This window comes from Ranitomeya imitator, chromosome 7 (assembly GCF_032444005.1).
Source record: "Ranitomeya imitator isolate aRanImi1 chromosome 7, aRanImi1.pri, whole genome shotgun sequence".
In the NCBI taxonomy this organism is placed as follows: domain Eukaryota; kingdom Metazoa; phylum Chordata; class Amphibia; order Anura; family Dendrobatidae; genus Ranitomeya; species Ranitomeya imitator.
The window spans coordinates 138,002,931-138,027,215 of record NC_091288.1 but is presented as its reverse complement, the minus strand read 5'-3'; the positions used below and the strand labels follow the sequence as shown (position 1 = coordinate 138,027,215).

Genomic DNA, 24,285 nt, shown 5'->3' with positions numbered 1-24,285 from the left:
CTGCGATTAGCGAAACGTTGAGCCTTCTCCTGGGACAAGGTCAAATTGTCCACTACATGAGTCCAAATCTGCTGCAACCTGTCCACCACAATATCCACACCAGGACAGTCCGAAGACTCAACCTGTCCTGAAGAGAAACGAGGATGGAACCCAGAATTGCAGAAAAATGGCGAAACCAAGGTAGCCGAGCTGGCCCGATTATTAAGGGCGAACTCAGCCAAAGGCAAAAAGGACACCCAGTCATCCTGATAGGCAGAAACAAAGCATCTCAGATATGTTTCCAAGGTCTGATTGGTTCGTTCGGTCTGGCCATTAGTCTGAGGATGGAAAGCCGAAGAAAAAGACAAGTCAATGCCCATCCTACCACAAAAGGCTCGCCAAAACCTCGAAACAAACTGGGAACCTCTGTCAGAAACGATATTCTCTGGAATGCCATGTAAACGAACCACATGCTGGAAGAACAATGGCACCAAATCAGAGGAGGAAGGCAATTTAGACAAGGGTACCAGATGGACCATCTTAGAAAAGCGATCACAGACCACCCAAATGACTGACATCTTTTGAGAAACGGGAAGATCAGAAATAAAATCCATAGAGATATGTGTCCAAGGCCTCTTCGGGACCGGCAAGGGCAAAAGCAACCCACTGGCACGAGAACAGCAGGGCTTAGCCCGAGCACAAATCCCACAGGACTGCACAAAAGCACGCACATCCCGCGACAGAGACGGCCACCAAAAGGATCTAGCCACTAACTCTCTGGTACCAAAGATTCCAGGATGACCAGCCAACACCGAACAATGAACCTCAGAGATAACTTTATTGGTCCACCTATCAGGGACAAACAGTCTCTCCGCTGGACAACGATCAGGTTTATTAGCCTGAAATTTTTGCAGCACCCGCCGCAAATCAGGGGAGATGGCAGACACAATTACTCCTTCCTTGAGGATACCCGCCGGCTCAGACAAACCCGGAGAGTCGGCCACAAAACTCCTAGACAGAGCATCCGCCTTCACATTTTTAGAGCCCGGAAGGTACGAAATCACAAAGTCAAAACGGGAGAAAAACAGCGACCAACAAGCCTGTCTAGGATTCAACCGCTTAGCAGACTCAAGATAAGTCAAGTTCTTATGATCAGTCAATACCACCACACAATGCTTAGCTCCTTCAAGCCAATGATGCCACTCCTCGAATGCCCACTTCATGGCCAGCAACTCTCGGTTGCCCACATCATAATTTCGCTCAGCAGCAGAAAACTTCCTGGAAAAAAAAGCGCATGGTTTCATCACTGAGCAATCAGAAGCTCTCTGCGACAAAACAGCCCCTGCTCCAATCTCAGAAGCATCAACCTCGTCCTGGAACGGAAGAGAAACATCTGGTTGACACAACACAGGGGCAGAAGAAAAACGACGCTTCAACTCTTGAAAAGCTTCCACAGCAGCAGAAGACCAATTGACCAAATCAGCACCCTTCTTGGTCAAATCGGTCAATGGTTTGGCAATACTAGAAAAATTGCAGATGAAGCGACGATAAAAATTAGCAAAGCCCAGGAACTTTTGCAGACTTTTCAGAGATGTCGGCTGAGTCCAATCATGGATGGCTTGGACCTTAACAGGATCCATCTCGATAGTAGAAGGGGAAAAGATGAACCCCAAAAATGAAACCTTCTGCACACCAAAGAGACACTTTGATCCCTTCACAAACAAAGAATTAGCACGCAGGACCTGAAAAACTGTTCTGACCTGCTTCACATGAGACTCCCAATCATCCGAGAAGATCAAAATGTCATCTAAGTACACAATCAGGAATTTATCCAGGTACTCTCGGAAGATGTCATGCATAAAGGACTGAAACACTGATGGAGCATTGGCAAGTCCGAATGGCATCACTAGATACTCAAAATGACCATCGGGCGTATTAAATGCAGTTTTCCATTCATCTCCTCGCCTGATACGCACCAGATTATACGCACCACGAAGAACTATCTTGGTGAACCAACTAGCCCCCTTAATCCGAGCAAACAAATCAAATAACAATGGCAAGGGGCACTGAAATTTAACCGTGATCTTATTTAGAAGGCGGTAATCTATACAAGGTCTCAGCGAACCATCCTTCTTGGCTACAAAAAAGAACCCTGCTCCTAATGGTGACGATGATGGGCGAATATGCCCCTTCTCCAGGGATTCCTTCACATAACTGCGCATAGCGGCGTGCTCAGGCACGGATAAATTAAACAGTCGACCTTTTGGGAATTTACTACCAGGAATCAAATTGATAGCACAATCACAATCCCTATGCGGAGGTAGGGCATCGGACTTGGGCTCATCAAATACATCCCGGTAATCAGACAAGAACTCTGGAACCTCAGAAGGGGTGGATGATGAAATTGACAGAAATGGAACATCACCATGTACGCCCTGACAACCCCAGCTGGACACCGACATGGATTTCCAATCTAACACTGGATTATGTGCTTGCAGCCACGGCAACCCCAACACGACCACATCATGCTAATTATGCAACACCAGAAAGCGAATAACCTCCTGATGTGCAGGAGCCATGCACATGGTCAGCTGGGTCCAGTATTGAGGATTATTCTTGGCCAAAGGCGTGGCATCAATTCCTCTTAATGGAATAGGACACTGCAAGGGCTCTAAGAGAAACCTACAACGTTTAGCATACTCCAAGTCCATCAAATTCAGGGCAGCGCCTGAATCCACAAATGCCATGACAGAATACGATGACAAAGAACAGATCAAGGTAACGGACAGAAGGAATTTTGACTGTACTGTACCAATGGTGGCAGACCTAGCGAACCGCTTAGTGCGCTTAGGACAATCAGAGATAGCATGAGTGGAATCACCACAGTAGAAACACAGCCCATTCAGACGTCTGTGTTCTTGCCGTTCAACTCTGGTCAAAGTTCTATCGCACTGCATAGGCTCAGGTTTAAGCTCAGGTAATACCGCCAAATGGTGCACAGATTTACACTCACGCAAGCGTCGACCGATCTGAATGGGCAAAGACATAGACTCATTCAAACCAGCAAGCATAGGAAATCCCACCATGACATCCTTAAGGGCTTCAGAGAGACCCTTTCTGAACATAGCTGCCAGCGCAGATTCATTCCATTGAGTGAGCACGGACCACTTTCTAAATTTCTCACAATATACCGCTATCTCATCCTGACCCTGACAAAGAGCCAGCAAATTTTTCTCTGCCTGATCCACTGAATTAGGTTCATCGTACAGCAATCCGAGCGCCAGGAAAAAATGCATCGATATTACTCAATGCAGGATCTCCTGGTGCAAGAGAAAATGCCCAGTCCTGAGGGTCGCCGCGCAAAAAAGAAATAACAATCAAAACCTGTTGAACTGGATCACCAGAGGAGCGAGGTTTCAAGGCCAGAAATAATTTACAATTATTTTTGAAACTCAGAAACTTAGTTCTATCTCCAAAAAACAAATCAGGAATAGGAATTCTTGGTTCTAACATAGATTTCTGATCAATAGTGTATTGAATCTTTTGTACACTTGCCGAGAGCTGATCCACAAATGAAGACAGACTTCTAATGTCCATCGCTACACCTGTGTACTGAACCACCCAAATGTCTAGGGGAAAAAAAAGGCAAAACACAGTGCAAAGAAAAAAAAATGGTCTCAGAACTTCTTTTTTCCCTCTATTGAGAATCATTAGTACTTTTGGCTTCCTGTACTGTTATGAAAGGCAATTCAGTACTACAATGGACATAGCGGTCAGAGCACATACAGTGATCTGACAATAACCCAAAATCATGGAACGAGCTCTGAGACGTGGGAACTCTGCAGACCGCAATCCCTAATCCTCTCCAAACAACACTAGAGGCAACCGTGGATTGCGCCTAACTCTGCCTATGCAACTCGGCACAGCCTGAGAAACTAACTAGCCTGAAGATAGAAAATAAGCCTACCTTGCCTCAGAGAAATACCCCAAAGGAAAAGGCAGCCCCCCACATATAATGACTGTGAGTTAAGATGAAAAGACAAATGTAGAGATGAAATAGATTCAGCAAAGTGAGGCCCGACTTTCTTAACAGATCGAGGATAGAAAAGGTAACTTTGCGGTCTACACAAAACCCTAAAGAACACCACGCAAAGGGGGCAAAAAGACCCTCCGTACCGAACTAACGGCACGGAGGTACACCCTTTGCGTCCCAGAGCTTCCAGCAACAAATTAGACAAGCTGGACAGAAAAAATAGCAAACAAATAGCAAAGAAGAACTTAGCTATGCAGAGCAGCAGGCCACAGGAATGATCCAGGGAAAAGCAAGTCCAACACTGGAACATTGACAGGAAGCCAGGATCAAAGCATTAGGTGGAGTTAAGTAGAGAAGCACCTAACGACCTCACCAGATCACCTGAGGGAGGAAACTCAGAAGCCGCAGTACCACTTCCCTCCACCAACAGAAGCTCACAGAGAGAATCAGCCGAAGTACCACTTGTGACCACAGGAGGGAGCTCTGCCACAGAATTCACAACACATGGCATTCCAGAGAACATCGTTTCTGACAGAGGTTCCCAGTTTGTTTCGAGGTTTTGGCGAGCCTTTTGTGCTAGGATGGGCATTGATTTGTCTTTTTCCTCGGCTTTCCATCCTCAGACAAATGGCCAGACTGAACGAACCAATCAGACCTTGGAAACATATCTGAGATGTTTTGTTTCTGCTGATCAGGATGATTGTGTGTCCTTTTTGCCTTTGGCTGAGTTCGCCCTTAATAATCGGGCCAGCTCGGCTACTTTGGTTTCGCCGTTTTTCTGCAATTCTGGGTTCCACCCTCGTTTCTCTTCAGGGCAGGTTGAGTCTTCGGACTGTCCTGGTGTGGATACTGTGGTGGACAGGTTGCAGCAGATTTGGACTCATGTAGTGGACAATCTGACTTTGTCCCAGGAGAAGGCTCAACGTTTCGCTAACCGCAGGCGCTGTGTGGGTCCCCGACTTCGTGTTGGGGATTTGGTTTGGTTGTCATCTCGTTATATTCCTATGAAGGTTTCCTCTCCTAAATTTGAGCCTCGTTTTATTGGTCCATATAGGATTTCTGAGGTTCTTAATCCTGTGTCTTTTCGTTTGACTCTTCCAGCTTCTTTTTCCATCCATAACGTGTTCCATAGGTCATTGTTGTGGAGATACGTGGCACCTGTGGTTCCATCTATTGATCCTCCTGCTCCGGTTTTGGTTGAAGGGGAATTGGAGTATATTGTGGAGAAGATTTTGGATTCTCGTGTTTCGAGACGGAAACTCCAGTATCTGGTTAAGTGGAAAGGTTATGGTCAGGAAGATAATTCCTGGGTCTTTGCCTCTGATGTCCATGCTGCCGATCTGGTTCGTGCCTTTCATGTGGCTCATCCTGGTCGGCCTGGGGGCTCTGGTGAGGGTTCGGTGACCCCTCCTCAAGGGGGAGAGGGTACTGTTGTGAATTCTGTGGCCAAGCTCCCTCCTGTGGTCGAGAGTGGTACTCCGGCTGGTTCTGTCTATGAGCTTCCTTTGGTGGATGAGAGTGGTACTGCGGCTTCTGAGTTTCCTTCCTCAGGTGATGAGGTTAAGTCGTTAGGTGCTGCTCTATTTAACTCCACCTGGTGCTTTGATCCTGGCCTCCAGTCTATGTTCTAGTATTGGTCTTGCTTCCTCCTGGATCGTTCCTGTGGCCTGTCTATCCTGCATAAGCTAAGTTTTGCTTGTGTTATTTTTGTTTGCTATTTTTTCTGTCCAGCTTGCTATATTGTTTTTTCTTGCTTGCTGGAAGCTCTGAGACGCAGAGGGAGCACCTCCGTACCGTTAGTCGGTGCGGAGGGTCTTTTTGCCCCTCTGCGTGGTTGTTTGTAGGTTTTTGTGTTGACCGCAAAGCTATCTTTCCTATCCTCGGTCTATTCAGTAAGTCGGGCCTCACTTTGCTAAATCTATTTCATCTCTGTGTTTGTATTTTCATCTTTCTCACAGTCATTATATGTGGGGGGCTGCCTTTTCCTTTGGGGAATTTCTCTGAGGCAAGGTAGGCTTATTTTTCTTTCTTCAGGGCTAGTTAGTTTCTCAGGCTGTGCCGAGTTGCATAGGGAGCGTTAGGCGCAATCCACGGCTACCTCTAGTGTGGTGTGTTAGGATTAGGGATTGCGGTCAGCAGAGTTCCCACGTCTCAGAGCTCGTCCTTTGTTTTTGGGAATTTTCAAGTCACTTTGTGTGCTCTGAACTTCTATGTCCATTGTGGATCTGAATTACCTGTTCATAACAGCGAACTCAGCCAAAGGCAAGAAGGACACCCAATCATCCTGATCAGCAGAAACAAAGCATCTCAGATATGTCTCCAAAGTCTGATTAGTTCGTTCGGTTTGGCCATTAGTCTGAGGATGGAAAGCCGAAGAAAAAGACAAATCAATGCCCATCTTAGCGCAAAAGGACCGCCAAAACCTCGAAACAAACTGGGAACCTCTGTCCGAGACGATGTTCTCTGGAATGCCATGCAAACGAACCAAATGCTGGAAAAACAATGGCACCAAATCAGAGGAGGAAGGCAATTATAGATAAGGGTACCAAATGGACCATCTTAGAGAAGCGATCACAAACCACCCAAATGACCGACATCCTTTGAGAAACAGGGAGATCTGAAATAAAATCCATGGAAATATGCGTCCAGGGCCTCTTCGGGATAGGCAAGGGCAAAAGCAACCCACTGGCATGAGAACAGCAGGGCTTAGCCCGAGCACAAGTCCCACAGGACTGCACAAAAGAACGCACATCCCGTGACAAAGAAGGCCACCAAAAGGATCTAGCCACCAAATCTCTGGTACCAAAGATTCCAGGATGACCAGCGAACATAGAACAATGAATCTCAGAGATAACTCAACTAGTCCATCTATCAGGGACAAACAGTTGCTTCATAGGACAACGGTCAGGTCTATCAGCCTGAAACTTTTGCAGCACATGCCGCAAATCAGGGGAAATGGCAGACAAAATTACCTCCTCTTTAAGAATACCCGCCGGCTCTGGAACACCCGGAGAGTCAGGCACAAAACTCCTTGACAGGGCGTCAGCCTTCACATTCTTAGATCCCGGAAGGTACGAAACCACAAAATCAAAACGGGAGAAAAAGAGCGACCATCGAGCCTGTCTAGGATTCAACCGTTTGGCAGACTCGAGATAAGTTAAATTCTTGTGATCCGTCAAGACCACCACGCGATGTTTAGCTCCTTCAAGCCAATGTCGCCACTCCTCGAATGCCCACTTCATGGCCAACAACTCCCGATTGCCCACATCATAATTGCGCTCAGCAGGCGAGAATTTTCTAGAAAAGAAGGCACAAGGTTTCATCACCGAGCCATCAGAACTTCTTTGCGACAAAACAGCCCCTGCTCCAATTTCAGAAGCATCAACCTCAACCTGAAAAGGGAGCGAAACATCTGGCTGGCACAACACAGGGGCAGAAGCAAAACGTCGCTTCAACTCCTGAAAAGCCTCTACAGCCGCAGAGGACCAATTGACCACATCAGCACCTTTCTTGGTCAAATCAGTCAACGGTTTAGCAATACTGGAAAAATTAGCGATGAAGCGACGATAAAAATTAGCAAAGCCCAGGAACTTCTGCAAGCTCTTCACAGATGTCGGCTGAGTCCAATCGTAAATGGCCTGAATTTTAACAGGGTCCATCTCGATAGTAGAAGGGGAAAAAATGAAACCCAAAAATGAAACCTTCTGAACTCCAAAGAGACACTTTGACCCCTTCACAAACAAGGAATTCGCACGAAGGACCTGGAACACCATTCTGACCTGCTTCACATGAGACTCCCAATCATCCGAAAAGACCAAAATGTCATCCAAATATACAATCATAAATCTATCCAGGTACTCTCGGAAGATGTCATGCAAAAAGGACTGAAACACAGATGGAGCATTAGAAAGCCCGAATGGCATAACCAGGTACTCAAAATGGCCCTCGGGCGTATTATATGCCTTTTTTCATTCATCACCCTGTTTAATTCGCACAAGATTATACGCACTGTTATGAACAGGTGATTCAGAACCACAATGGACCTAGTGGTTAAGAGCACACATAGTGACCTGATAGTTACTAACATAGGACGAGCTCTGAGACGTGGGAACTCTGCTGACCGCAATCCCTAATCCTATCATACCACACTAGAGGTAGCCGTGGATTGCGCCTAACGCTCCCTATGCAACTCGGCACAGCCTGAGAAACTAGCCAGCCCTGAAGACAGAAAAATAAGCCTACCTTGCCTCAGAGAAATTCCCCAAAGGAAAAGGCAGCCCCCCACATATAATGACTGTGAGTTAAGATGAAAATACAAACACAGAGATGAAATAGATTTTAGCAAAGTGAGGCCCGACTTACTGAATAGACCGAGGATAGAAAAGATAACTTTGCGGTCAGCACAAAAACCTACAAACAACCACGCAGAGGGGGCAAAAAGACCCTCCACACCGACTAACGGTACGGAGGTGCTCCCTCTGCGTCTCAGAGCTTCCAGCAAGCAAGAAAAACCAATATAGCAAGCTGGACAGAAAATATAGCAAACAAAAGTAACATAAGCAAAACTTAGCTTATGCAGGGCAGACAGGCCACAAGAACGATCCAGGAGAAACCAAGACCAATACTGGAACATTGACTGGAGGCCAGGAACAAAGAACTAGGTGGAGTTAAATAGAGCAGCACCTAACGACTTAACCTCGTCACCTGAGGAAGGAAACCCAGAAGCCGCAGCCCCACTCACATCCACCAGAGGAAGCTCATAGACAGAACCAGCCGAAGTACCACTCATGACCACAGGAGGGAGCTTGACCACAGAATTCACAACAGTACCCCCCCTTGAGGAGGGGTCACCGAACCCTCACCAGAGCCCCCAGGCCGACCAGGATGAGCCAAATGAAAGGCACGAACCAGATCGGCAGCATGAACATCAGAGGCAAAGACCCAGGAATTATTTTCCTGACCATAACCCTTCCACTTAACTAGGTACTGGAGTTTCCATCTCGAAATACGAGAATCCAAAATCTTCTCCACTATATACTCCAACTCCCCCTCAACCAAAACCGGAGCAGGAGGATCAACGGATGGGACCACAGGTGCCATGTATCTCCGCAACAATGACCTATGGAATACGTTATGGATGGAAAAAGAAACTGGAAGGGTCAAACGAAAAGACACAGGATTAAGAACCTCAGAAATCCTATACGGGCCAATGAAACGAGGCTTAAACTTAGGAGAGAAAACTTTCATAGGAATATAACGAGATGACAACCAACCAAATCCCCAACACGAAGTCGGGGACCCACACAGCGCCTGCGGTTAGCGAAACGTTGAGCCTTCTCCTGAGACAATGTCAAATTGTCCACCACATGAGTCCAAATCTGCTGCAACCTATCCACCACAGTATCCACACCAGGACAGTCAGAAGACTCAACCTGTCCTGAAGAGAAACGAGGATGGAAACCAGAATTGCAGAAAAACGGCGAAACCAAAGTAGCCGAGCTGGCCCGATTATTAAGGGCGAACTCAGCCAAAGGCAAAAAGGACACCCAATCATCCTGATCGGCAGAAACAAAACATCTCAGATATGTTTCCAAGGTCTGATTGGTTCGTTCAGTCTGGCCATTTGCCTGAGGATGGAAAGCCGAGGAAAAAGACAAATCAATGCCCATCCTAGCACAAAAGGCTCGCCAAAACCTCGAAACAAACTGGGAACCTCTGTCAGAAACTATGTTCTCCGGAATGCCATGTAAACGAACCACATGCTGGAAGAACAATGGCACCAAATCAGAGGAGGAAGGCAATTTAGACAAGGGTACCAAATGGACCATCTTAGAGAAGCGATCACAAACAACCCAAATGACCAACATTTTTTGAGAGACGGGGAGATCCGAAATAAAATCCATAGAGATATGTGTCCAGGGCCTCTTCGGGACTGGCAAGGGCAAAAGCAACCCACTGGCACGAGAACAGGGCTTAGCCCGAGCACAAATCCCACAGGACTGCACAAACGAACGCACATCCCGCGACAGAGACGGCCACCAAAAGGATCTAGCCACCAAATCTCTGGTACCAAAGATTCCAGGATGACTAGCCAACACCGAACAATGAACCTCAGAGATAACTCTACTCGTCCATTTATCAGGGACAAACAGTTTCTCCGCTGGGCAATGGTCAGGTCTATTAGCCTGAAATTTTTGCAGCACCCGCCGCAAATCATGGGAGATGGCAGACAAAATTACCCCCTCTTTGAGAATACCCGCCGGCTCAGACAAACCCGGAGAGTCAAAACGGGAGAAAAACAGCGACCAACGAGCCTGTCTAGGATTCAACCGTTTGGCAGACTCGAGATAAGTCAAGTTCTTGTGATCAGTCAAGACCACCACGCGATGCTTAGCTCCTTCAAGCCAATGACGCCACTCCTCGAATGCCCACTTCATGGCCAGCAACTCTCGATTGCCAACATCATAATTACGCTCAGCAGGCGAAAACTTCCTGGAAAAGAAGGCGCATGGTTTCATCACCGAGCCATCAGAACTTCTTTGCGACAAAACAGCCCCTGCTCCAATCTCAGAAGCATCAACCTCGACCTGGAACGGGAGCGAAACATCTGGTTGGCACAACACAGGGGCAGAAGAAAAACGACGCTTCAACTCTTGAAAAGCTTCCACAGCAGCAGAAGACCAATTGACCACATCAGCACCCTTCTTGGTTAACTCAGTCAACGGTTTAGCAATACTAGAAGAATTATTGATGAAGCGACGATAAAAGTTAGCAAAGCCCAGGAACTTTTGCAGACTCTTCAGAGATGTCGGCTGAGTCCAATCATAAATGGCCTGAACTTTAACAGGGTCCATCTCGATAGTAGAAGGGGAAAAAATGAAACCCAAAAATGAAACCTTCTGAACACCAAAGAGACACTTTGACCCCTTCACAAACAAAGAATTTGCACGCAGAACCTGGAACACCATTCTGACCTGCTTCACGTGAGACTCCCAATCATCCGAGAAGACCAAAATATCATCCAAGTATACAATCAGGAATTTATCCAGGTACTCTCGGAAGATGTCATGCATAAAGGACTGAAACACTGATGGAGCATTAGAAAGCCCGAATGGCATAACCAGGTACTCAAAATGGCCCTCGGGCGTATTAAATGCTGTTTTCCATTCATCGCCCTGTTTAATATGCACAAGATTATACGGGAGTTGGAAGTTTCGCCCCCAGCAGTTCGCCCCCAGCATTTCGCCCCCAGCAGTTTGCCCCCAGCAGTTCGCCCCCAGGTACACTTCGCCTCCGAACATTTCGCCCCCAGCATTTCGCCCCCAGGATGTTTCGCCCCCGCACATTTCGCCCCCGCACATTTCGCCCCCAGCAGTTCGCCCCCGGATGTTTCGCCCCCGGATGTTTCGCCCCCAGCAGTTCGCCCCCAGATGTTTCGCCCCCGGATGTTTCGCCCCCAGCAGTTCGCCCCCGGATGTTTCGCCCCCAGCAGTTCGCCCCCGGATGTTTCGCCCCCGGACGTTTCGCACCCAGCAGTTCGCCCCCGGATGTTTCGCCCCCGTATGTTTCGCCCCCAGCAGTTCGCCCCCGGATATTTCGCCCCCGGATGTTTCGCCCCCGGATGTTTCGCCCCCAGCAGTTCGCCCCCGGATGTTTCGCCCCCGGATGTTTCGCCCCCAGCAGTTCGCCCCCGGATGTTTCACCCCGGACGTTTCGCCCCCAGAAGTTCGCCCCTGGATGTTTCAACTCCAGATGCTTCGTCCCCAAGCAGTTCGCCCCCGGATGTTTCCCCCCAGCAGTTCGCCCCCCGGATGTTTTGCCTCCAGCAGTTCGCCCCCAGATGTTTCGCCCCCAGCAGTTCGCCCACGCATGTTTCACCCCCAGATGTTGTGCCCCCAGCAGTTCATCCCTGGATGTTTTGCCTCTAGCAATTTGCTCCTGGATCTTTCGCATCCGGGAAAGACCTGCCTGAACTGAACATTGGCAGGTTTGCTTATCACTAATAATACACCATATGAGTCTAAGATATATAATTCTGATCAAATTAGTTTTTTTATTTTAAAACTTTGTTTTCTAGATGAGTCATTTTACAAACAGACAGGAAAATAGTAGGATTTCATTGGTTACTAAGGAGGTCGTGCCCCCTTGGTAGCAGAACGGATCCTGGCTCCCTATGATACATTCAGGGCTGCTTGTTCACAGCCCTATGCAAAGCTCCCTTTCACCCTCCGCTCATGTGCTCTTTCTTGGACAAGAGGAGGGCTCCCCCTGCCTGTGTAAAGCCATTACAGGATGGAACACATAGGGGGGCTTTGCAGAGGGCTGTAAACCAGCAGCCCTTTATACATCATAGGGAATATATTGTTAGTTGCATGCTCCTGTGCAGCCACACCCTCTAGAATCCATCCACAAGTACTGCTACTAAGGAGAAACAACCTCCTTAGCAACCACTGAAATCCTGCAGCACATGGAGCTTTAACTTGGATGAGACTTTTCACACAGAAGTGAAGCTGCTGGAAGGTCTCCTTTGGAAATGAATATCATGGGCACGGGTATTATAACATAACATATTTTTTGTAGAGTTATGCTTTAACTGTATGTATCAAAACTGTTTAAACAAGAAACATAAAAAGGTATAGAGGGGAAGGATTAGAGAAAAAGAGAAAATACAAATTTTAGGTTATAATGCTTGAATTATTTTACAGCTAAGAACACTGCTCTCAAAACATACAATACGTGACCATGAAGTAAAATTCAAAGCTGTAGGCAATGCCTCTCAGATAATCCATCAAGCTTCTATTATTGAAATCTTGCACGATACGTTTAACCCTTGCTGAAATTACAGCATACTTTTTGTTTCTTGCAGCAATGGGATTTCCTGCTATTATCTGAATAATTTCAAAACTATAGAGCTCTTGCTGATGTTTCAGACAGTTAATGAACCGGTATATATTTTGGAAAAGAGTACCACATATTTCTCGAAAGCTACGGTGCCATCCTTCGACATCATTATTTGTTCGCTGTTGATCATTCAATGTTCGCTCACACACATTCCAGAATTGAATTGGAAACAAAGGTGCTTGACGTCCTCTGCGATTCATTCAACCGATATAGCTGTCTTCAAAATAGTTAGCAATAGGTATTGCTTCTTGTGGAAAGTCAGGATCTTCCACCAACTCTTCAAATGATTGCACAACATTCTGTGGTGGTAGAAAGGCCAGGGCAGGTATCATGCGTATCCAACGGGCAAATTCATGGTCACCTTGGTATTGCATCTTGAGTCCTTCATTTTGAACTTTACGCCAAAGCGACTGTGATAAGTGGAAAAAGCAACCAGTCTTCACAAGGTTGGGGAACTCACTTTCAAATGCCTGTATTGCATCTAGTTCAAAATCCAACATCAGGTTGTCTGGCTGCAGTCCAGGCTGCAAGTTCTTCAGCTCTTGCAGCAACCTCTGGTATGTAGAACGGCTCTTGTCTGTCAGCAAGGTGTACACTAGCGGAACAACAAGGCCGCTGTGGACTACATGGATTGTGTAAAGTTGCTTAAACAAGGCTGGTGTAGTGAAAAACATGCCATCAGCAAACCACTCTTTACTTTGTGCCAGTAGATGGAGATTGTCTCTTGTTCCAAATATCAACATACGGCTGTGTCCATTTCCTAATTTAAAATGAAAGTATTAGTAGAGGAAATAACAGAAAAGGTGTAACAAGCAGCAGACAGAGAATTTTGGGATAAATTCACAAAAAAAATATCCTAATCAGAAGCCTCTGTTCATATCTCACATTAAAAACTCACATTTTGCTCCAGATTTTCGGATTTCATAATAAAAAACCTGAAGCAAAATCTAGTGTGAAGGGGCCAACCAATAGTTTTTTACAACATATATTGTCCCAGTGGAAAATGATATATTTTTGTTTAAAATTAAAATTACTTCCAAACTTGAAATAGGTCACATTTTTAGGGTACCTTTAGACCCTTCAACTAGACGGCCGTTCAGCACGGCCGATCGCCACCATGCTGAACAGCTGTCTAGTTGACAGCCGCATCCAGACGCGGCGTGCGGCTAGACGTCTGAATGAACGACTGGGAGGGCCGCCCGCCTGAATGAGGTGTTCCATTCAAGCGGATGGGCGCGCTAGTCGTCGGGTGGGCAGGGCGGACGTTCGTGACTATGCTGTCTCATTGAGAGGATTGTGCAGGATGCAAAAAACGCCAGTAAAATCACCAGTGTGCTTTTGGCCTAAGGCATAACTGAATGGTCCATTAGGCTGGGGTCATATGCAGCATTAATGTGTAAATCTCATACACATGCTGATGAAAAAATTTTGTTTGCAAAAAAAAACATGCAGTGCAGCATGTCAATGTATGCTGCCATTATACAAAGAAAATTCCAGCCATTTAGATAAGAGGCTGAAATCCTGCACTAAAACCTGCACCTAAATCCATAGAGTTAAGTGAAGATTTTGATACAGAATTAGGGTACCACAATAGTGGCCACAATTACAGGCACAAATAGATTCCTGTGGGATCTGCAGTTGCTACCGCAATTACAGCCGCTGCGGAGATGCCGCTCCGCAATCCCCTTCCATCAGTGGGCACGAGGCCTTAGGCTTTATCCAGACAAGCTGGATTTACAGGCGTAATGAATGAAACCCACCCTTTCATGTCTATGGTGCGGGTTACGGGCAGATTCCGGCTGGGGCCAGAAAACGCCCCACCGCAAAATAGCTTTAAAGCTATTTTCCGGCGGATCCCGTGCTTAACTTGCCCATTCAAGGGAATGGGCAAGAGGGAAACCTCCTGAAAAATGCCTGCAAACCAATGGAAAAACGCTCGGTTTAGGCAATAGCAGAGCTTGGCCACGTCCCCTATTTGCAGAAGCGTTTTGCCAAAGCGCTTAAAAAGTGCTTGCAAGCAGCAGGCAAAATGCCTCTGCAAATCATGGCGTATCTCTCACCTGAGCTCCGGAGTTCAGCCCGATCTGTCCACGGATCTGCAGTACTGAACTACGAGAGCCGAGGAATCAGCCGGCGATGGCAGTTCAGCCCGTTCATGCCCCAGACAGGCGAGGCTGAACTCCGGGGCAGCATCCAGGACAGGTATGGCCAGTACAATGCTGCATATTTGGAATTAGTGCTGGCCGATCCGATCACTGAAGATCGTAATTTATTACGATTTTCAGGCTGATCGTTATTTTAAATTACGATACGATTTGTAGCCAGATCATGATGATGATCAGAATTAGAAATCGGAATCCTCCGTAATCTGAAAACACTGTCCGGGCATACATGCCCGAACAGTGTGCGTATATATATATATATATATATATATATACGCACACACTGTACGGGCGTACAGCATGTGTGCATATTTAGCTTTAGTAATTGGCACCAGGCTGCGCTGTTAAAAAATAAACAAACCCAGTTACTCACCTCTTTCTCCAGTGTCCAGTACTGGCTCCGGCTCCTAGCCCAGCAGTGCAGGGAATCCTGAAATCCGGGCGGCGCATCGCCGCCTCTGTGCCTGCCGTACTATAACTACAATGGAGAGTGATCCCAGGACCGCTCACTAGACGGTCCTGGGAAAGCACCACATCACGTCACAGAACAGCCCGGCACATGTGCAGAGGTGGTGATGCACAACCCAGAATGCATAGCGTTGGGATTTCGGAATTCCCTGCACTGCCGGAGACAGCGCTGGACACCGGAGAGAGTTGAATAACCGGGTTTGTTTATTTTTTAACAGCGCAGCTTGGAGCCATTATACAGTACAGACCAAAAGTTTGGACACACCTTCTCATTTAAAGACTTTTCTGTATTTTCATGACTATGAAAATTGTACAATCACACTGAAGGCATCAAAGCTATGAATTAACACATGTGGAATTATATACTTAACAAAAAAAAGTGTGAAACAACTGTAAATATGTCTTATATTCTAGGTTCTTCAAAGTAGCCACCTCTTGCTTTGATGACTGCTTTGCACACTCTGGGCATTCTCTTGATGAGCTTCAAGAGATCGTCACCGGGAATGGCCTTCCAATAATCTTGAAGGAGTTCCCAGAGATGCTCAGCACTTGTTGGCCCTTTTGCCTTCACTATGCGGTCCACCTAACCCCAAACCATCTCGATTGGGTTCAGGTCTAGCGACTGTGGAGGCCAGGTCATCTGGCATAGCACCCCATCACTCTCCTTCTTGGTCAAATAGCCCTTACACAGCCTGGAGGTGTGTTTGGGGTCATTGTCCTGTTGAAAAATAAATGATGGTCCATCTAAACGCAAACCGGATGGAATAGCATGCCGCTGCAAGATGCTGTGGTAGCCATCCTGGTTCAGTATGCCATCAATTTTGAATAAATCCCCAACAGTGTCACCAGCAAAGCACCCCCACACCATCACACCTCCTCGTCCATGCTTCACGGTGGGAACCAGGCATGTAGAGTCCATCCGTTCACCTTTTCTGCGTCGCACAAAGACACGGTGGTTAGAACCAAAGATCTCAAATTTTGACTCATCAGACCAAAGCACAGATTTCCACTGGTCTAATGTCCATTCCTTGTGTTCTTTAGCCAAAACAAGTGTCTTCTGCTTGTTGCCTGTCCTTAGAAGTCGTTTCCTAGCAGCTATTTTACCATGAAGGCCTGCTGCACAAAGTCTCCTCTTAACAGTTGTTGTAGAGATGTGTCTGCTGCTAGAACTGTGTGTGGCATTGACCTGGTCTCTAATCTGAGCTGCTGTTAACCTGCGATTTCTGAGGCTGGTGACTCGGATAAACTTATCCTCAGAAGCAGAGGTGACTCTTGGTCTTCCTTTCCTGGGGCGGTCCTCATGTGAGCCAGTTTCTTTGTAGCACTTGATGGTCTTTGCAACTGCACTTGGGGACACTTTCAAAATGTTCACAATTTTTCGGACTGACTGCCCTTCATTTCTTAAAGTAATGATGGCCACTCGTTTTTCTTTACTTAGCTGCTTTTTTCTTGCCATACTACAAATTCTAACAGTCTATTCAGTAGGACTAACAGCTGTGTATCCACCAGACTTCTGCACAACACAACTAATGGTCCAAACACCATTTATAAGGCAATAAATTCCACTTATTAAACCTGACAGGGCACACTCGTGAAGTGAAAACCATTCCCGTGACTACCTCATGAAGCTCATCAAGAGAATGCCAAGAGTGTGCAAAGCAGTCATCAAAGCAAAGAACCTAGAATATAAGACATAATTTCAGTTGTTTCACACTTTTTTGTTAAGTATATAATTAAACATGTGTTAATTCATAGTTTTGATGCCTTCAGTGTGAATGTACAAATTTCATAGTCATGAAAATACAGAAAAATCTTTAAATGAGAAGGTGTGTCCAAACTTTTGGTCTGTACTGTATATATGCAAGAAAACTGGAAGAAGAGTGGCTCAACTAAGATTGTTGCTGAGGACTCAGTGTGCTGCTAGAGCAGGGGTTGGTTTCCGCCCGTACTTAACATGCATCCATGAAGAAATACCTCCGCACTGCTGAAGTCCTATACAAATCCTTTATTGCATTACAAAGTTCCAAAAGTGCCAGACCACCATCACCCACCCACATATATACACATATATACACACACACTGTTTGGGCGTACAGTGTGTGTATATATATATATATATCACCGCAAAAAAGTAAAAAAAAGTAAAAAAATAGGGGGGTTTCACCGTCAATCAGAAGAGATGAAAGTCAGATTTAGAGAAAGGGGTTACCCAGAGAGGTTGCTGACATCTACTTTGGACAGAGTAAAAAATGAGAGGATAGAAGGGGTTGTTAAAAAACCGCCCTCCCAGAGACAGGAGATTGAGAAAAGATTTACTTTTTGTTTTAAATATAGCATCATGGACCAGCAAATTAGGTTAGCTATTAAAAAGAACTAGCACCTGTTAGAGAGAGATAAGGAGTTAGCCGACGTAGCAGCAAGAGGCCCCTTAATAGCCAATAGAAGAAGTGCAAGGTTAAGAGATAGATTGGTAAGAAACCGCGTCACTAAATCAAATACTAATTGGCTAAATGGGATGTCCCCTAAAGGCAATTTTAGGTGCGGCCATTGCTCGTGCTGTCAGCAGCACCTTACAGAGCGGTTTCTCCGTATAGGTGCAGTGTCACACACGGTTAATGATTTCATCACGTGTAAAACTGATCATGTAGTGTATATTGTATTCTGTCCTTGCAAGCGATATTATATCGGCAAAACTATCCGCCCGATGTATGTCCGTTTTTTAGAGCATTGCAGGTCAGTAGCATCAGGAAAAGGTGTCCCGCGATTCATTTCCCATGTGAGGGAGAAACACGGTGGTAGGACTGAATGTCTTACCTTTGCTGGCATCGAAAAGGTGAATTTGCCTGCCCAAGGTGGTGATTTGGACAATCTGCTCTTGAGATGTGAAGCCAGGTGGATCCTGCGCTGTAATGCCATGGGTCCGCTTGGTTTCAATGACAGAGTCGATATGTCCATTTTTCTGTAGTTATCTTATGAGCGCAGAGTCACGTATAGTGAACACAATTGACAGGTCATAGAGCGATAATTTGGTATAGCATTTGCTGACATCTCTTCAGTAGTGATTTGTGTTCCATGTCATATATGTACTCCATAAGCCATGTATTGTTTTTAACTTTAGTTTTTAATATGTGCTTTTTGTATTTCTATGGTTTGTAGGAGGGATTTGGTGGCGGGGTGTGTCTGGCCGGTGCACTATATCCGCTGTCTGTCCTGAGCACAAATCGACCCGTAGAAGCGCAGGCATAGCGCGAAACGGCTGTCATCCTCCCCTGCTCACATGAGCTTCGGCTCCCTCTCCCCCGGCCATGACTTTTATCTGGAGTTGTCGTTATTAATAAAGAAGTCACTTTACCGAAGACTGGTGAGTGCCCTCATTTTTTACTTACAAGGAGCGCATATATATATATTGAGTAGATTACACAAGAAGGAAAACACACAGCAAGTCAGCAGGATCTAGGAGCAACATGGCAGATGTGACAACCTACATGGTCAGCTGCAGCATGTGCTACATGTTCACAGATCGACCAGAAGAAGAATCCAATTTCACCTGTCAGAAGTGTAGACTAGTGGCCCTTTTAGAAGAAAAGGTGCGGGGTCTGGAAGAAAGAATAGCAACTTTGAAACTCATCAAAGAGAATGAAGACTTCCTAGACAGAACAGAAGCATCTCTACTGGTCACAGAAGGTGAAAAAAGTGTCAGAGAACCTCCAAAAGCAGATGAGTGGAAGCATGTGACCAAAAGAAGCAAGAAGACCATGGAGAAATCACCAACCACACAACTGAAGAACCGATATCAAATCTTTGTAGAGGATGAAGATGGCACACCTAAGGATGAAGCAATACCAGCAAGCAAAAAAGAAAAGGGCACACAGCAACAAGTGACAGCAAAAAGTACAGCCAAGAAGCAACGAAGAGTGGTGGTGGTGGGAGACTCACTACTGAGAGGCACAGAAGCAGCCATCTGCAGACCGGACATAACCGCAAGAGAAGTATGCTGCCTTCCAGGTGCGATGATCAAGGATGTGACCGATAGGATACCAAAGCTCTTCAGCTCCAAGGACGTCCACCCATTTCTTCTGATACATGTTGGCACCAATGACACGGCAAGGAAGGACCTACCGACAATCTGCAAAGACTTTGAAGAGTTGGGGAAGAAAGTAAAGGAACTGGATGCACAGGTAGTTTTTTCTTCTATCCTTCCAGTAGATGGGCATGGCACCAGGAGATGGAACAGGATCCTTGATGCAAACAACTGGCTAAGACGATGGTGCAGACAACAAGGATTCGGATTCCTGGACCACGGTGTGAATTACTTGTACGATGGACTCCTCGCCAGAGACGGACTACACCTCAACAAACCTGGGAAACACACATTCGCCAGAAGACTCGCTACACTCATCAGGAGGGCGTTAAACTAGAAGAAGAGGGGACGGGAAGAAAAACATTAGACTCGAACAAAGAAGACCCAGGAAAACATACTCAGAAGGGAGGTAAGAACATTTCTAAAACAATCCACAGCGAGGAGATTGGAACAAAACAAAATCCTCTAAACTGCATGCTCGCAAACGCCAGAAGCCTGACAAACAAGATGGAAGAACTAGAAGCAGAAATATCTACAGGTAACTTTGACATAGTGGGAATAACCGAGACATGGTTAGATGAAAGCTATGACTGGGCAGTTAACTTACAGGGTTACAGTCTGTTTAGAAAGGATCGTAAAAATCGGAGAGGAGGAGGGGTTTGTCTCTATGTAAAGTCTTGTCTAAAGTCCACTTTAAGGGAGGATATTAGTGAAGGAAATGAGGATGTCGAGTCCATATGGGTCGAAATTCATGGAGGGAAAAATGGTAACAAAATTCTCATTGGGGTCTGTTACAAACCCCCAAATATAACAGAAACCATGGAAAGTCTACTTCTAAAGCAGATAGATGAAGCTGCAACCCATAATGAGGTCCTGGTTATGGGGGACTTTAACTACCCGGATATTAACTGGGAAACAGAAACCTGTGAATCCCATAAAGGCAACAGGTTTCTGCTAATAACCAAGAAAAATTATCTTTCACAATTGGTGCAGAATCCAACCAGAGGAGCAGCACTTTTAGACCTAATACTATCTAATAGACCTGACAGAATAACAAATCTGCAGGTGGTCGGGCATCTAGGAAATAGCGACCACAATATTGTTCAGTTTCACCTGTCTTTCACTAGGGGGACTTGTCAGGGAGTCACAAAAACACTGAACTTTAGGAAGGCAAAGTTTGACCAGCTTAAAGATGCCCTTAATCTGGTAGACTGGGACAATATCCTCAGAAATAAGAATACAGATAATAAATGGGAAATGTTTAAGAACATCCTAAATAGGCACTGTAAGCGGTTTATACCTTGTGGGAATAAAAGGACTAGAAATAGGAAAAACCCAATGTGGCTAAACAAAGAGGTAAGACAGGCAATTAACAGTAAAAAGAAAGCATTTGCACTACTAAAGCAGGATGGCACCATTGAAGCTCTAAAAACTATAGGGAGAAAAATACTTTATCTAAAAAACTAATTAAAGCTGCCAAAAAGGAAACAGAGAAGCACATTGCTAAGGAGAGTAAAACTAATCCCAAACTGTTCTTCAACTATATCAATAGTAAAAGAATAAAAACTGAAAATGTAGGCCCTTTAAAAAATAGTGAGGAAAGAATGGTTGTAGATGACGAGGAAAAAGCTAACATATTAAACACCTTCTTCTCCACGGTATTCACGGTGGAAAATGAAATGCTAGGTGAAATCCCAAGAAACAATGAAAACCCTATATTAAGGGTCACCAATCTAACCCAAGAAGAGGTGCGAAACTGGCTAAATAAGATTAAAATAGATAAATCTCCGGGTCCGGATGGCATACACCCACGAGTACTAAGAGAACTAAGTAATGTAATAGATAAACCATTATTTCTTATTTTTAGTGACTCTATAGCGACAGGGTCTGTTCCGCAGGACTGGCGCATAGCAAATGTGGTGCCAATATTCAAAAAGGGCTCTAAAAGTGAACCTGGAAATTATCGGCCAGTAAGTCTAACCTCTATTGTTGGTAAAATATTTGAAGGATTTCTGAGGGATGTTATTCTAGATTATCTCAATGAGAATAACTGTTTAACTCCATATCAGCATGGGTTTATGAGAAATCGCTCCTGTCAAACCAATCTAATCAGTTTTTATGAAGAGGTAAGCTATAGGCTGGACCACGGTGAGTCATTGGATGTGGTATATCTCGATTTTTCCAAAGCGTTTGATACCGTGCCGCACAAGAGGTTGGTACACAAAATGAGAATGCTTGGTCTGGGGGAAAATGTGTGTAAATGGGTTAGTAACTGGCTTAGTGATAGAAAGCAGAGGGTGGTTATAAATGGTATAGTCTCTAACTGGGTCGCTGTGACCAGTGGGGTACCGCAGGGGTCAGTATTGGGACCTGTTCTCTTCAACATATTCATTAATGATCTGGTAGAAGGTTTACACAGTAAAATATCGATATTTGCAGATGATACAAAACTATGTAAAGCAGTTAATACAAGAGAAGATAGTATTCTGCTACAGATGGATCTGGATAAGTTGGAAACTTGGGCTGAAAGGTGGCAGATGAGGTTTAACAATGATAAATGTAAGGTTATACACATGGGAAGAAGGAATCAATATCACCATTACACACTGAATGGGAAACCACTGGGTAAATCTTGACAGGGAGAAGGACTTGGGGATCCTAGTTAATGATAAACTTACCTGGAGCAGCCAGTGCCAGGCAGCAGCTGCCAAGGCAAACAGGATCATGGGGTGCATTAAAAGAGGTCTGGATACACATGATGAGAGCATTATACTGCCTCTGTACAAATCCCTAGTTAGACCGCACATGGAGTACTGTGTCCAGTTTTGGGCACCGGTGCTCAGGAAGGATATAATGGAACTAGAGAGAGTACAAAGGAGGGCAACAAAATTAATAAAGGGGATGGGAGAACTACAATACCCAGATAGATTAGCGAAATTAGGATTATTTAGTCTAGAAAAAAGACGACTGAGGGGCGATCTAATAACCATGTATAAGTATATAATCTCCACAATACAAATATCTCGCTGAGGATCTGTTTATACCAAGGAAGGTGACGGGCACAAGGGGGCATTCTTTGCGTCTGGAGGAGAGAAGGTTTTTCCACCAACATAGAAGAGGATTCTTTACTGTTAGGGCAGTGAGAATCTGGAATTGCTTGCCTGAGGAGGTGGTGATGGCGAACTCAGTCGAGGGGTTCAAGAGAGGCCTGGATGTCTTCCTGGAGCAGAACAATATTGTATCATACAATTATTAGGTTCTGTAGAAGGACGCAGATTTGGGGATTTATTATGATGGAATATAGGCTGAACTGGATGGACAAATGTCTTTTTTCGGCCTTACTAACTATGTTACTATGTTACTATATATATAGCTCTGGAGAATTAATTCCAATCTTTTGGTATGATCAGCCCGATCTGATCCTATCTTTCAGTGATCGGCCAACACTAGTTGGAATCAGTAGGCCTCACTACATTATATTACCCTCAAAGTTTCCCTTGAAGGCAAAAATCACATAGTATTTTATATCAGCACCTTACAGTCTAGCATTTTTCACATTTGTGCAAAATAAACTTTGCAATAATTATGCATAATGGAATTGTTTTAATACAATGTTAAATGGTTAAGTAGCTTACCAGAGTCATGCAGAAGGAACTGCTGCTGGACACCATCAATACTGATCTCCTGGAACTCCAGGGGGATAACAAGTTGATCAAGGGTTTGAGGTAACCTTGGGATATTGCCAAGTTGCCTTGCTAATCGTATTGTCCTCTTCAGTGATGCTTTCCTTGGGAGAAGTGCTGCAACATTAGAATGGGCTCCTGAAACCACGTCTGTGAGAATCTGTTGTGGTGTCTCCTGTGTTGTCCTTGCCCTGGTGACTGCCTCATTAACAAGTCGGATTGCTTCAGGTCTTGCAGCTTGTGCTGCGTGACTGTGAAGATTGACTACTTTCACAACTTCGCCAGATTCTTCATTGGTCCAAACACGTCCCTTGCAAGTCGACTGTTTTTCACATACCCAGATGGAATGGACATCATCAGCGGTTCGTTTGGAAAATAAGTAAATGTGATTCTCATGGACCAACTTCCTCCTTCCACGTTTGGACAGAACTGAATTCATAGTTGTAGAAAGTGAATTGCTGTGGAAGCTGACTGATTTTTTGTGGCAGTACACCTCTCTTTGTGGAGATTTCAGACACTGCTATATTCTGATGTACAGGTGGAATAAAAGCTAGTCTAATGTAACTTGCAGGACATGTGACCTGCTACTTGTTACATCTGCAACAAAACTTGCAGCAAAGCAGGTCAGTGCTGGGTCAACTTGCAACAAAGCAGGTCAGTGCTGGGTCAGGTAAAAGTTCTAAATTGTTTAGATTTAAGGCCTCTTGCACACTGTAATTTTAGAGTGGTTTCACACTTGTGTTTGTGGCCGCCAGAGGTCAATCCGCTCTGGATCTGACATCCAGCTGACCCCAGGGCAATGCTGGCGGAATGCTGGCATTCCGCTCGCATTGCCCATAGAAGTGAACGGCTCGGTTCCGCGATCTGCAGCCGCCCGTTCGCTTTCATAATGCCGCATTCCGCTATCAGTGTCGGAATAAAAAGAAGAGCTTTTTCTTCTTTTCGTTCCACTGCAGGTTAGCGGAATGCGGCATCACA

General features: G+C 45.4%; 1 protein-coding gene across 1 annotated transcript; it reads right to left on the bottom strand.

The window, feature by feature from the left end:
• Nucleotides 1-13,102: 13,102 nt before the first annotated feature.
• On the bottom strand, nt 13,103-23,875 carry LOC138645897 (uncharacterized). The gene is made up of 2 exons (XM_069735389.1): nt 23,260-23,875; nt 13,103-13,673 (listed from the first exon to the last, which is right to left on the bottom strand). Exons 1-2 carry the CDS (start codon nt 23,744-23,746, stop codon nt 13,114-13,116), a joined length of 1,047 nt encoding a protein of 348 aa, XP_069591490.1. The 5' UTR covers nt 23,747-23,875; the 3' UTR covers nt 13,103-13,113.
• Nucleotides 23,876-24,285: the final 410 nt, after the last annotated feature.

Excerpts from the sequence above, each read along its gene's own strand:
- LOC138645897 (XM_069735389.1), bottom strand. The coding sequence starts at position 23,746 with ATGAATTCAGTTCTGTCCAAACGTGGAAGGAGGAAGTTGGTCCATGAG. Across the intron at positions 13,674-23,259 it reads GTTCCTTCTGCATGACTCTG|GAAATGGACACAGCCGTATG; the intron begins GTAAGCTACTTA and ends ATTTTAAATTAG.